Here is a 13,580-nt window from a genome sequence, read left to right as displayed (position 1 = left end):
CCCCCATATACCCACTCCTATGGGGTCACCCCAACATACCCACCCCAAAAACCCAACACCAAACCCACCCCCATGATGTCACCCCCATATCCCCACCCTCATGGGCTCACTCCCATATACCCACCCCCAAAACCCACCCCCATGGGCTCACCCCAACATTTCCACCCCCAAAACCCACCCCCATGGGCTCACTCCCATATACTCACCCCCCAAAAAAAAAACCCTAACCCTAACCCTAACCCATTCCAATGGGGTCACCCCAACATACCCACCCCAAAAACCCAACACCAAACCCACCCCCATGGACTCACCCCCATGGGCTCACTCCCATAAACCCACCCCCATATACCCACCCCTATGGGGTCACCCCAACATACCCACCCCAAAACCCAACGCCAAACTCACCCCTATGGGCTCACCCCCACGTACCCACCATCATGGGCTCACCCCAGCGTACCCACCCCAAAACCCCACCCCCATATATGCACCCCCATGGGCTCACCTCATATAGCCACCCCCACACCCATCCCCAGGGGCTCAGCTCCAAAATCCACCCTAAAAACCCACCATCATGGACTCACCCCCTTATACCCACCCCCAACCCTCCCCCCCATGGGCTCACCCCCATATACACACCCCTATATACCCACCCCCATGGGTTCAGCCCCATATACCCACCCAAACCCCCCCCGATTGGATCACCCTGATGTACCCACCCCAAACCCACCCCCATGAGCTCACCCCCATATTCCCACCCCTAAAACCCACCCCAAAGTGCTCACCCCAATGCACCCGCCCCAAAGTGCTCACCCCAACACACCTTTCCTGATGAGCTCACCCCATAAGCTCACCCCAATAAGTGCATCTTGTTGAGGATCCATGCCCTCACCCTGATGCACGCACCCCAATGTGCTCACCCCAATTGATGCACCCCAATATACCCAGTACACCCACCCCAAAGTGCTCACCCTGACATACCCACCCCAATACAGTCACTCTGATGGACTTCCCCTAACAGACCCACCCCAAAATCTCCCCCTCTTTATACCCACCCCAATATACCCACCCCAAGTGCTCACCCCTATACCCGCCTTGATACTGTCACCCCGATATACCCACTGTGATACACCCACCCCGATACACCCACCCCAATATACCCACCCTGATGGCTCACCCCAATATACTCACCCTACATACACTCCCCAGTACACACTCACCCATAGAGTCACCCCAATGTGCTCACCCCATGTGTGCACCCCAATATACCCACCCTGATGTGCTCACTCAAATAGATGCACCCCAATATCCCCACCCCAGCTTACCCACCCCAATAGGTTCACCCTAATATATGCACCCCAATATGCTCACCCTATATACCCACCCCGATGGGCTCACCCCAATATACCCACTCACTGTGCCCCAATGTGCTCACCCCCATATACACCCCAATACTCCCACCCCAGCATCCCCACCCCGATACACCCACCCCAATATACCCACCCCCTGTACCCCAATGTGCTCACCCCCATATACACCCCAGCATCCCTGCCCCAATACACCCACCCCAATATACCCACCCCACATGCCTAAAATATACTCACCCCCATGTATACCCCAATATACCCACCCCTGTACCCCAATATGCTCACCCTATATACCCACCCCGATGAGCTCACCCCAATATACCCGCCCAGTGTGCCCCAATGCGCTCACCCCCATATACCCCCAAATACCCCCACCCCAGTATACCCACCCCCTGTGCCTAAAATATGCTCATCTCCATGTATACCCCAATATACCCACCCCATATACCCCAATATGGTGACCCCCACATACACCCCAGCATCCCCGCCCCAATACACCCACCCCAGTATACTCACCCCATGTACCCCAATATACCCACCCCCATATAGCCCGCAATACACCCATCCCAGTACAACCACACCACGTGCCTAAAATATGCTCACCCCCCTGTATACCCCAGTATACCCACCCCGTACCCCAATATGCTCACCCTATATACCCACCCCGATGGGCTCACCCCAATATACCCGCCCAGTGTGCCCCAATGCGCTCACCCCCATATACCCCCAAATACCCCCACCCCAGTATACCCACCCCCTGTGCCTAAAATATGCTCATCTCCATGTATACCCCAATATACCCACCCCATATACCCCAATATGGTGACCCCCACATACACCCCAGCATCCCCACCCCAATACACCCACCCCAGTATACCCACCCCACGTACCTAAAATATGCTCACCCCCATGTATACCCCAATATACCCACCCCTGTACCCCAATGTGCTCAGCCCCATATACACCCCAATACGCCCACCCCAATACACCCACCCCAATATACCCACCCCACATGCCTAAAATATGCTCACCCCCATGTATACCCCAATATACCCACCCCAATATTCCCACCCCCTGTACCCCAATGTGCTCACCCCCATATACACCCCAATATGCCCACCCCAACTACCCACCCCCTGTACCCCAGTACTCTCACCCCATGCACCCCCTGCCCCCCCACCCCTTGTACCGCAATCCCCCAAGGCTCCCATATAACCCCGTCCCCGCTCCCGCAGCTGTGCCCCCGGGTTCCGGGGTGACCCCACGGTGCGTGGGCAGGGCTGTGTCCCCGCGGGCCCCCCGCCCGCGCTGGCCGTGCGGGTGCACCCCCCGCGCACGGCGGTGCCAAGGGGCAGCGCGGTCACCCTGCGGTGCCAGGCCAGCGGGGAGCCCCCCCTCTACTACCACTGGGGCCGGGAGGACGGCAGAGCCCTCCCCGAGGGCGCCCAGAGCCGCCGGCAAGGTACAGGGGGACACCGGGGTGTCCTAAGGGGAGAGGGGGGGTGATGGTGTCGATGAGGTGTGGGGTGGCTCAAGGGGCAGGGGGACATTGGGGTGTCCCCTAGGGGAGCAGGGGGGAGGTGTCATTGTCGATGAGGTGTGGGGTGGCTCAAGGTACGGGGGGACACCTGGGTGTCCCCAAGGGCAGTGAGGGGGGTGTCAGTGTCAGTGAGGTGTGGGGTGGCTCAAGAGGCGGGGTGACATTGGGGTGTCCTCAAGGGGAGCAGGGGGACATTGGGGTGTCCTCAAGGGGAGAGGGGGGGATGTTGGTGTCGATGAGGTATGGGGTGGCTCAGGGTGAGGGGACATTGGGGTGTCCACAAGGGGAGCGGGGGGGATGTCAGGGTCGATGAGGTGTGGGGTGGCTCAAGGGGTGGGGGGGGACATTGGGGTTTCCCCAAGGGATGTGTGTGGGGTGTGTCAGTGCTGGTGAGGTGTGGGGTGGCTCAGGGTGAGGGGACATCAAGGTGTCCTCAAAGGGTCTGTGTGGGGGGGTGTCGGTGCCAGCAAGGTATGGGGGGGTTCTGGGCAGGGGGGAGACATCAGGGGGTCCCCCAGGGGCGTGGGGGGTACGTCAGCACCAGCAAGGTTTGGGGTGCGAGAAGGGCACCGAGGTGTCCCCAAGGGGTGTGTTTGGGGGGTGTCAGCGCAGGCAAGGTATGGGGTGGTTTGGGGTGGAGGGGGAAATTGGGGTGTCCCCGGGGGGATGGTGTATGTGGGGTGTCAGCACCGGCAAGGTATGGGATGGCCCAGAGTGGGGGCACATCAGGGTGTCCCCCAGGGGTGTGTGGGGGGTGTGTCATTATCAACAAGGTATGGGGTGGCTCAAGGGGCAGGGGGACATCGGGGTGTCCCCAAGGGGTGTGTGGGAGGGGTGTCTGCATCGGCAAGGTATGGGGTGGCTCGGGGTGGGGGCGACATTGGGGTGCCCCCAAGGCAGAGGGGGTGTTTGTGGGGTGTCAGTGTTGACAAGGTATGGGGCGGCTCAGGGTGGAGGGGGGTGGGCATCAGGGTGTCCCTGAGGGGTGTGCGGGGTGTCACCTGCGTGTCGCCCCAGGCGAGGAGCTGCACTTCCCCAGCATCCAGCCCTCGGAGGCCGGAGTCTACGTGTGCTCCTGCCGCAACCTCCGGCACAGCAACGCCAGCCGCGCCGAGGTCATCGTCACCGGTAGGGCACTGGCACCCGGGGGGGTGGGCGTGGAGGGGGGCAGGGTGGGCTCACAGCTGTCCCTGTGTCTGGGCGCAGAGACCCCCGACAAGCCCATCACTGTCACCGTGGAGGAGAAGCGGGTGCAGCGGGTGCAGCCGGGCGCCGACGTCACCTTCGTCTGCACCGCCAAGAGCAAGGTGAGGGCGGGGGGGACCCAGCACGGCGGGGGGTGCAGGGCACCCTCGGGGGGCACGGGGACACCCTCGGGTGACCATGGGGACATGCAGGGCATGAGGACTTCTCTGGATGCCCACGGGGACATTTGGGGTGCACAGGGACACCCTTGGGTGCCCACCTGGTCACATAGGGCATGTGAGCAGCCTTGGGTGCTCCTGGGGACATGCAGGGCACAGAGAGCCATGGTGGCCACAGGGGCACCCCTGCATGCCCTTAGGGACATCCAGGGCACAGGGTCACCTCTGGGTGCCCATGGGGACATCTCTGGGTGCCCACAGGGTCATTCAGGTTAAGGTGACACCCCTTGGGGGCCCATGGGGTCATGGAGGGCACAGATACACCTGTGGTTGCCCATGAGGTCATGGAGGGCACAGATACACCTGTGGTTGCCCATGGGGACATCCAGGGCATGGGGACACCCTCGGGTGCCCATGGGGACATCCAGGACATAGGAACACCTCTAGATGTGCATGGGGTCATGCGGGGCATGGGGACACCCTTGGGTGCCCATAGGGACATCCAGGGTATGGGAACACTCCTGGGTGCCCACCTGGTCTCACAGAGTAGGATACCCAGAGATTTACCCACAGGGACACCCAGGGCACCGGGACATCCTCTGATCCCCATGTAGCTCTTTGGCCATCCCTGGGTACCCACCTCTCCCAGACGGCCGAGTGCCCCCCTGGCACGCCCGTCCCCGTGGCCTCAGGCCTGCCCACGTGTCTCCCCACCAGTCTCCCGCCTACACCCTGGTGTGGACGCGGCAGAACCACGGGACGCTGCCCGCGGGCGCCGTCGACTTCAACGGGATCCTGACGCTGCGCGGGGTGCGGCCCCAGGACGCCGGGGTCTACGTGTGCACCGGCTCCAACATGCTGGACATGGACCAGGGCACTGCCACACTCTACGTCCAGGGTCAGCCCCCCGCCACTGTGGGCACAGGGGGTCCTGAGACCATGGGGATGGGCACAGGGGGTCCTGAGATCACGGGGATGGGGATTTGTAGGTCCTGAGACCACGGGGATGGGGATCTGTGGGTCCTAAGACCATGGGGAGGGGCACTGGCAGGTCCTGACACCACGGGGATGGGGACCCATGAGCTCTGGTGATGGGGAGCGGGCACCTGTGGGTCCTAAGACCATGGGAATGGGCACCTCTAGGTCCTGATGCCGTGGGGATGGGGACCTGTGAGTCCTGCGACCATGGGGATGGGCACCAGGGGGTTCTGAGACCATGGGAATGAGGACCTGTGGGTCCTGAGACCGTGGTGGTGGGCAGGTTCAGTGCCCAGACCCCGGGGTGGTGGCAGGTTTGGTGCCCAGACCCAGGGGCGACGGGCGCACTCCCCTGACACCCCCCACCCTCTTGCAGCAGCCTCGAAGACTCAGATGTTTTACGGCCCCGTTGAGTTCATGGAGGGGCACAGACCGGGTAAGTCACCGCGGGGGTGTCCCAGGGGGGTCCACACGCTGCCCCCACCCGCTGCATGCCGGGGCTCCACCGCACACCCCGCTGCCAGCCCAGCCACGCCGCCCCCGCTTCCCACCGCCCCACCAGCACCGGGGGGGGCCCGGCGAGCCCTGAGCCCCCCCCGGTGTCACCGCAGCCGGCACCGCCACCGCCCCCACCGCCAGCGTGGAGCCGGCGCAGCTGAGCGTGGCACCGGGGCAGCCGGCGGAGTTCCGCTGCGTGGGCACCGGCAGCCCCGCGCCCACCCTCGAGTGGCTCGGTAGGTGCCCGCGGGGGACAGGGGGACACTGTCACTGGGCGTGGGGACGTGGTGATGGGGGGGTGACGCCGGCCGTGTCCCCGCAGGAGCGCTGCCGCCACAGGCCGTGGTGCAGGGCGGGACGCTGCGGTTCGGCGCCGTGGAACCCGCCGACGAGGGGCACTACGAGTGCCGGGCACGCAGCAGCACCGGGCAGCACACGGCACGGGGGTACCTGCACGTGCAAGGTGAGCGGTGTCGCCCTCGTCCCCACCACCCCTGTTGTCCCCATTGTCCATCCCCAACATTTCCATCATCCCTGTCACCCCACTGTCCCCATCATCTCCAGTATCTCCAGCATCCCTGTCACCCCGCTGTCCCCAGCATCCCCAGCATCCCTATCCCCATCATCCCCATTATCCCCATCATCTCCATCATCCCTGTCACCCCATTGTCCCCATCGTCCCCATCGTCCCCATTCCCATCATCTCCATCATCCCCATCCCCATCATCCCCTGCATCCCCATCATCTCCATCACCCCTGTAACCCCACTTTCCCCATTGTCCCCATCATCCCCATTCCCATCATCTCCATCATCCCCATCACCCCCATCATCCCCATCATCTTCATCACTCCTGTTGTCCTTATCGTCCCTGTCACCCCTCTTGCTCCCATCATCACCCATCATCCCTGTCGCTCCCCATTGTCCATCTCCATTGTCCCCGTCGTCTGCATCATCCCTGTCATCCCCGTCATTCCCATCACCCTCATCATTATCCCTGTCACCTCCCATTTTCCATCCCCCTCATTCCCATCATCTCTGTGACCATCATCTCTGTCACACTTTATTATCCTCATCACCCCCTTTATCCCCCATCATCCCCCTCATCCCCATCATCCCATCATCTCATAATTCCCATTGTCCCCATCGTCCTTGTCACCATCATTATCTCTGTCACCTCCCACTCATACCCATCACCCTCATTGTCCCCATCATCCCCCATCATCCCTGTCATGCCCATCATCCCCCATTGTCCCCACTGCCCCGTTCTTCCTCCACTGCCCCCTCATTTCCATCATCCCATCGCTCTCATCATCCCCATCATTCCATTCTCCCCATCACCCTGATCATCCTCATCTTCTGCACCATCCCTGTCACCCCCATCGTCCCCATCACCCCACCATCCCCACCATCCTGTCATCCCCATCATCCTGCATCACTCATGTCACCCACATTTCCCCCATTGCTCCCATTGACCCCATCATCCCATTGACCCCATCATCCTCATTGTCCCCATCATCCTCATTGTCCCCATCATCTCTGTCACCTCCATTGTCCCCCATTGTCCCACCACCCCACCCCCATCATTCTTCATTGGCTGCATCACTCGTTACCCCCACTGTCCCCCCTGCTCCCATTGTCTCCATCATCCCCAACATCTCCATCATCCCCATCATGCCCATCATCTCTGTCACTGCCATTGTCCCCCATCACCCTCATGACCCTCATCATCCACTTCATCCTCTTCATCAGCATCACCCATGTCACCCCCATTGTCCCCATTGCTCCCATTGTTCCCACTGCCCCCATTGGCCCCATCATCCTCATTGTCCCCACTGCCCCCATTGGCCCCATGATCTTCATCATCTGCATCATTCATGTCACCCTCATTGTCCCCATCATCCCCATCACTCCATTTCCCCTATTGTCCCCATCATCCCCATTGTCCCCATCACCCCTGTTGTCCCCATCATCCCATTGTCCCCATCGTCCTCATTGTCTGCCTTGCTCATGTCACCCCCATTGTCCCCACCCCCCGATGCTCCCCTCTCCCCCCCCCCAGCAGCCCCCTGATCCCCCCGTTCCCGCAGCCGCCGGCACTCCCCAGGTGCAGGTGAGCCCGGAGCGGACGGAGGTGCAGGAGGGCTCCACGGTGCGGCTCTACTGCCGGGTCTCGGGGTCCCCCACGGCCACCATCACCTGGGAGAAGCAGGGGGGCACCCTGCCACCTCAGGTGAGTGGGGCACGGCACCCCTGGGTGCTGGAGGGGGTGTGGGTGCACCGCAGTGCTGCTCACACCGGTCCTGGTGCCGCAGTCGCGCGCCGAGCACGGTGACATCGCCACGCTGGTCATCCCTTCCGTGACGGCAGCCGACGGCGGCGTCTACCTCTGCGTGGGCACCAGCGCTGCCGGCACGGCCCGCGCCGCCATCGAGGTGGCCGTGGTACCAGGTGAGGCGGGTGGGGGACACCAGAGGGGTTTGGGGTTGGTTTTGGGGGCCACAACCCACCCGTGTGCCCCCGTTTGCTTCCTACAGGGACGGCGCCACCCGTCCGCATCGAGTCCTCGTCCCCATCCGTCACCGAGGGGCAGACCCTGGACCTGGACTGTGTGGTGGCAGGGCCCGGCTCTGCCACCGTGGTGTGGTACAAGCGCGGGGGCTCCCTGCCCGCCGGGCACCAGGTGGGGCACAGCAGGGTGGGCAGCGCCCCAAATCTTGCCCTTTCCCCTGCCGTGTGACACTAGTGCGTGTCCCCAACCACAGGTCTCGGGGTCCCGGCTCCGGGTGCCCCACGTCACGGCGGCTGACTCAGGGGAGTACGTGTGCCGGGCCAGCCTGGGCACCACCGTCCGCGAGGCCTCTGTCACCGTCACCGTCGTGGCCGCGGCCGGCTCGTCCTACGGTGAGACCAGGTGTAGTGGCACCACGGGGGACGTGCTGGTCTCCAACGCGTGGTCACAGCTCTGTCCTCCCCCGCAGGACCCCCAGCTTCGGGTGTCCCTGTGCGGATCGAGGCGTCCTCATCCACCGTGGCTGAGGGACAGACCCTGGACCTCAACTGCGTGGTGGCCGGGCAGGGACAGGCCACTGTCACCTGGTACAAGCGCGGGGGGACCCTTCCGGCCAAGCACCAGGTAGGGGATGTGAAGGGGGTGTCACCAAGGGGGGACTATGTGGTGGCAGCACCCAGCTCTGCCCCTCCAAGGGTTGTGCAAGCCCAGGTGGCCCCGGTGACCCCCGTGTCCCCTCCCCGCAGGTTTCTGGCTCCCGGCTGCGGCTGCTGCAGGTGACGGCGGCCGACTCGGGCGAGTACGTGTGCCGGGTGACCAGCGGGGCCACCACCAGGGAGAGCGCGGTCATGGTGACCATCCAGCCCAGCGGGGCCGGCGCCTACCGTGAGTGGGGACAACAGGGGGGCGGCAGTGCCAGCGGGGGCCCCCGTGTGCCCCAGCACCGAGCCATGGCTCACACGCCCTGCCGTGGTCACTGGTGTCACCGGTGTCACCCTCCTGTCTCGGTCCCCAGCCCCAGGCAACACCACCCCCCTGCGCATCGACTCCCCGTCCTCCGCCGTGGTCGAGGGACAGACTCTGGACCTCAACTGTGTCATCGCCAGTGGCCCTGCCCAGGCCACTGTCACCTGGTACAAGCGCGGGGGGACCCTCCCGGCCAAGCACCAGGTAGGGGACACGGAGGGGGATGTCACCGAGGGGGTGAATAAGGTTGACCCACAGCTCCGTGCGAGTCCAGGTGGCCCTGGGCAAGTCCAAGTGACCCCATCCAAGATCTGGAAGCTCCACCCAAGCCCTGGTGGCCCATGCAAGGTCAGGTGGCCCTGGGCAAGACCAAGCGACCCCTTGCAAGCCCTGGTGGCACATACAAGGTTGTGTTGCACATGAAGCCCACGCGAGTCCAAGTAGCCCGTGCAAGGTCAGGTGACCCCATTCAAGCTCTGGTGGTTCATGTGAGTCCTGGTGGCCCATTTAAGCCCACATGGCCCCGTGGAAGCCAAAATGGCCCCATACAAGCCCCAGCAGCTCCGTGGAAGCCCAGGTGGCCCCAGTGACCCCCGTGTCCCCTCCCCACAGGTTTCTGGCTCCCGGCTGCGGCTGCTGCAGGTGACGGCGGCCGACTCGGGCGAGTACGTGTGCCGGGTGACCAGCGGGGCCACCACCAGGGAGACCTCCATCATGGTGACCATCCAGCCCAGCGGGGCCGGCGCCTACCGTGAGTGGGGACAGGGGACACGGGAGGTTACCCATGGGTGGGTGTCACTGCCCCGCAGTGTCCTGGGATCTGGGATGAATCGCTCCCTGGGGAAGACATTCCTACGGGTGCCCATCCCGGATTCCCAGGCTCCCAGTGTCCCTTAGAGGGTCACATGTGGTGGTGGATGCAATCTCTAACCCTTCTCGGTCCCCAGCCCCGGGCAGCACGACCCCCCTGCGCATCGAGTCGTCATCCCTGTCGTCCCCCGTGACCGAGGGACAGACTCTGGACCTCAACTGTGTCATCGCCAGCCCCGCCCAGGCCACTGTCACCTGGTACAAGCGCGGGGGGACCCTCCCGGCCAAGCACCAGGTAGGGGACACAGAGGGGATGTCACCAATGGGGGAGGATGGGGGTGACCCACAGCTCTGTGCAAACTCAGGTGGCCCCACACAAGCCCAGGTGACCCCAGGTCAGCTGGCCCTGGGCAAGACCAGGTGGCCCCATGACTATGGAAGCCCAAGTGACCCCATGGAAGCCCAAGTGACCCCATGGAAGCCCAAGTAATCCCATGCAAGCCCAGATGACCCTGTGGAAGTCCAGGGGGCCCATGGAAGCCCAGATGACCCCATATAAGCCCAGGTGGCTCAGGAAAGCCCAAGTGATCCCATGCAAGCTCTGGTGACTCTGTGTAAGCCCAGGTAGCCCAGGGAAGCCCGAGTGTCCCTGTGCAGACTCAAGTGGCCTCGTGCAATCCCAGATGGCCCCATGGAAGCCCAGGTGGCCCCAGTGACCCCCGTGTCCCCTCCCCACAGGTTTCTGGCTCCCGACTGCGGCTGCTGCAGGTGACGGCGGCCGACTCGGGCGAGTACGTGTGCCGGGTGACCAGCGGGGCCACCACCAGGGAGATCTCCATCATGGTGACCATCCAGCCCAGCGGGGCCGGCACCTACCGTGAGTGGGGACAGGAGGTGACAGGGGCCAGGGGACAGTGCCACAGGGCCAGGGGTGACCATCCTGTCTCTGTCCCCAGCTGCTGGTGTCACTCCCCCCGTGCGCATCGAGTCCTCGTCCTCCTCCGTGGCCGAGGGACAGACCCTGGACCTCAACTGCATCGTGGCTGGGCATGGACAGGCCACTGTCACCTGGTACAAGCGTGGGGGGTCCCTCCCGGCCAAGCACCAGGTAGGGGACTGAGGAGCATTTTGGGGGTGGGAAAGGGATTTTTGGGGGTGATGAGGGGTTTGTGTCCCCATTCTCTCCTGTGTCATCCCCCTACAGGTGTCGGGTACCCGCCTGCGGATCCCGCAGGTGACAGCGGCCGACTCGGGGGAGTACGTGTGCCGGGTGACATCGGGCACTGCCACACATGAGACATCCCTCATCGTCACCATCCAGACCGGCGCCGGCTCCTCTTACGGTACCAGGGGTGGGCGGTGACATGGGGACACAGTGGGGACACAGCGGGGACACTGTGGTGCCCCCACTGACCCCACTGCCACCCCCAGGCGTCGGTGTCACGCCGCCGGTGAGGATCGAGACTTCGTCTGCTGCCGTCACCGAGGGACAGACCCTGGACCTCAACTGCATGGTGGCAGGACAGGGTCACCCCCACGTCACCTGGTACCGGCGCGGGGGGGGCTCTCCCCCCCAACAGCCAGGTAGGACACAGGGGAGGTGGCATCACCCCACAGGGCACAGCCCCGTGACAGGCATTGATGTGTCCCCAACGTGTCACCTCTCCAGGTGTCGGGGACCCGCCTGCGCCTTGCCCAGGTGGCAGTGGCAGATTCAGGGGAGTACGTGTGCCGGGTGACCCTGGGCAGCGTCACACAGGAGGCGTCTGTCATTGTCACTGTGCCCAGCAGCGCCGGCACCTACTACCGTGAGTGCGAGCGAGAGGGCAGCGCTTGGGGACAGTCGGGTGTCACCTCGATGATAAACGTCCCCTTTCCCTGTCCCCTCCAGCCTCTGGTGTCTCCCAGCCCCTCCACATCGAGTCCTCATCCTCGGCTATCGCTGAGGGACAGACCCTGGACCTCAACTGTGTGGTGGCCGGGTCCGGCCCCACCACCGTGACGTGGTACAAGCGCGGGGGGTCCCTGCCCGCCGGCCACCAGGTAGGGCACAGAGGGAGGTCACCTTGACTTTGTCCCATCCCCTGCTCTATGGTGCTGACTTGTCTCCAAATTGTCCCCCCGAGGTGTCGGGCAGCCGCCTGCGCATCCCCCAGGTGACGGCGGCCGACTCGGGCGAGTACGTGTGCCGGGTGACATCGGGGGGCGTCACCCAGGAGACGTCCCTCATCGTCACCATCGATGACGGGGCCAACCCATCCCACTGTGAGTGCCACCCTCTGGGGGACGGGTCCCCACCCGTGTGGGGGACCACTGGGGACAGTCACCCCAACCCTTCCCATTCAGCCTCCGCCATCACGCCGCCCATCCGCATCGAGTCCTCGGCGTCCTCTGTCACCGAGGGGCAGACCCTGGACCTGGACTGCGTGGTGGCCGGGGAGGGACAGGCCACCATCACCTGGTACAAGCGCGGGGGGTCCCTCCCGGCCAAGCACCAGGTAGGAGGGGACACATGCGGGGTGGGGAATGGTGGCTGTGGGTGGCTGGTTGATGCCACCACCTGGTGTTGTGATGTCCCCAGATGTCGGGGTCCCGCCTGCGGCTGTCGCAGCTCTCGGTGGCCGACTCGGGGGAGTACGTGTGCCGGGCAGACACGGGCAGTGTCTCCCGCGAGGCCACTGTCACCGTCACCGTCACCTCCCGGGACAGCTCCAGCTACCGTGAGTGCGGCCATGGTGGGGGGGAGGATGGTGGGGGGTGTGAGTGACATGCGTGACCTCGTGGCTTCCCCGTCCCTTTGTCCCCACAGGCCTGCAGAGCCCCATCATCTCCATCGACCCGCACAGCATGGCCGTGGCACCGGGGGAAGATGCCACCTTCAAGTGCCGCATCCACGACGGCGCCCGGCCCGTCAACGTCACCTGGCGGATGGGACCTGGCCAGCACTTCCAAGGTATAGTGGTGCCCGGGGTGGCCCTGGCACGGTACCCAGCGTGGCCCTGGTGCTGATGGCCCCTCCTTGCCCAGACAACGTGAAGGTCAGCGCTAATGGCTCGGTCATCTCCATCACCGGCGCCCACGTGGGCAACCAGGGCGCCTACCACTGCGTGGCCTCCAACCGCTTCGGCGTCGCCAGCAGCGTCGTCAACCTCGTGGTGCAAGGTACGAGGTGGCCGTGGTGGCCCTGTCCCTGTCCCTGTGTGCTCCAGATGCCCCCCGGGTGGTGGCATCCCCACTGACATCCTCACGTTGGTGTCTCTCATGGGCTCCAGGTCTCCCTGCAGTGGTGGTGTCCCCATCCTCATGTCCTCCCGGTGCCCCCAGGGTGGTGGCATCCCTGTCCCTGTCCCCATGCTGGTGTCCTCTCATGCTCCAGATACCCCATGTCCCCTCCGTGCTTCACCTGGAGTGGTGGTGCCCGTGTCCCCATGCTGGTGTCCTCCCGGTGCTCCAGGGGTTGTGATGTCCCCATTCCCACGGCGATGTCCTCCATGTGCTCCTGATGCCCCTGGGATGATATGTCCCCATCCCTGAGTCCTCCATGTGCTCC

General features: G+C 63.9%; 1 protein-coding gene across 1 annotated transcript in view; it reads left to right on the top strand.

Moving 5' to 3' along the window:
- Nucleotides 1–2,599: 2,599 nt before the first annotated feature.
- The window catches only part of HSPG2 (heparan sulfate proteoglycan 2), a gene marked incomplete at its 5' end in the record, with an annotated part of 36,504 nt that continues 25,523 nt past the window's right edge, over nucleotides 2,600–13,580 (top strand). Inside the window, 28 exon segments of the mRNA XM_027693158.1 lie at nucleotides 2,600–2,826; nucleotides 3,922–4,032; nucleotides 4,111–4,211; nucleotides 4,986–5,166; nucleotides 5,623–5,682; nucleotides 5,858–5,980; nucleotides 6,067–6,207; nucleotides 7,833–7,975; nucleotides 8,058–8,193; nucleotides 8,280–8,425; nucleotides 8,508–8,646; nucleotides 8,724–8,878; nucleotides 9,001–9,139; nucleotides 9,270–9,424; nucleotides 9,833–9,971; nucleotides 10,168–10,325; nucleotides 10,769–10,907; nucleotides 10,987–11,138; nucleotides 11,235–11,373; nucleotides 11,462–11,586; nucleotides 11,588–11,614; nucleotides 11,700–11,838; nucleotides 11,922–12,073; nucleotides 12,157–12,295; nucleotides 12,377–12,528; nucleotides 12,612–12,750; nucleotides 12,840–12,983; nucleotides 13,058–13,192. Coding sequence (XP_027548959.1) covers nucleotides 2,600–2,826; nucleotides 3,922–4,032; nucleotides 4,111–4,211; nucleotides 4,986–5,166; nucleotides 5,623–5,682; nucleotides 5,858–5,980; nucleotides 6,067–6,207; nucleotides 7,833–7,975; nucleotides 8,058–8,193; nucleotides 8,280–8,425; nucleotides 8,508–8,646; nucleotides 8,724–8,878; nucleotides 9,001–9,139; nucleotides 9,270–9,424; nucleotides 9,833–9,971; nucleotides 10,168–10,325; nucleotides 10,769–10,907; nucleotides 10,987–11,138; nucleotides 11,235–11,373; nucleotides 11,462–11,586; nucleotides 11,588–11,614; nucleotides 11,700–11,838; nucleotides 11,922–12,073; nucleotides 12,157–12,295; nucleotides 12,377–12,528; nucleotides 12,612–12,750; nucleotides 12,840–12,983; nucleotides 13,058–13,192 — 3,836 coding nt within the window.

The sequence above is a fragment of the Neopelma chrysocephalum genome, unplaced genomic scaffold (genome assembly GCF_003984885.1).
Source record: "Neopelma chrysocephalum unplaced genomic scaffold, ASM398488v2 Primary Assembly neopelma1_90, whole genome shotgun sequence".
Lineage (NCBI taxonomy): Eukaryota > Metazoa > Chordata > Aves > Passeriformes > Pipridae > Neopelma > Neopelma chrysocephalum.
Note: the sequence above shows the minus strand (reverse complement) of the source record. Positions and strands in the feature narration are given on the sequence as shown.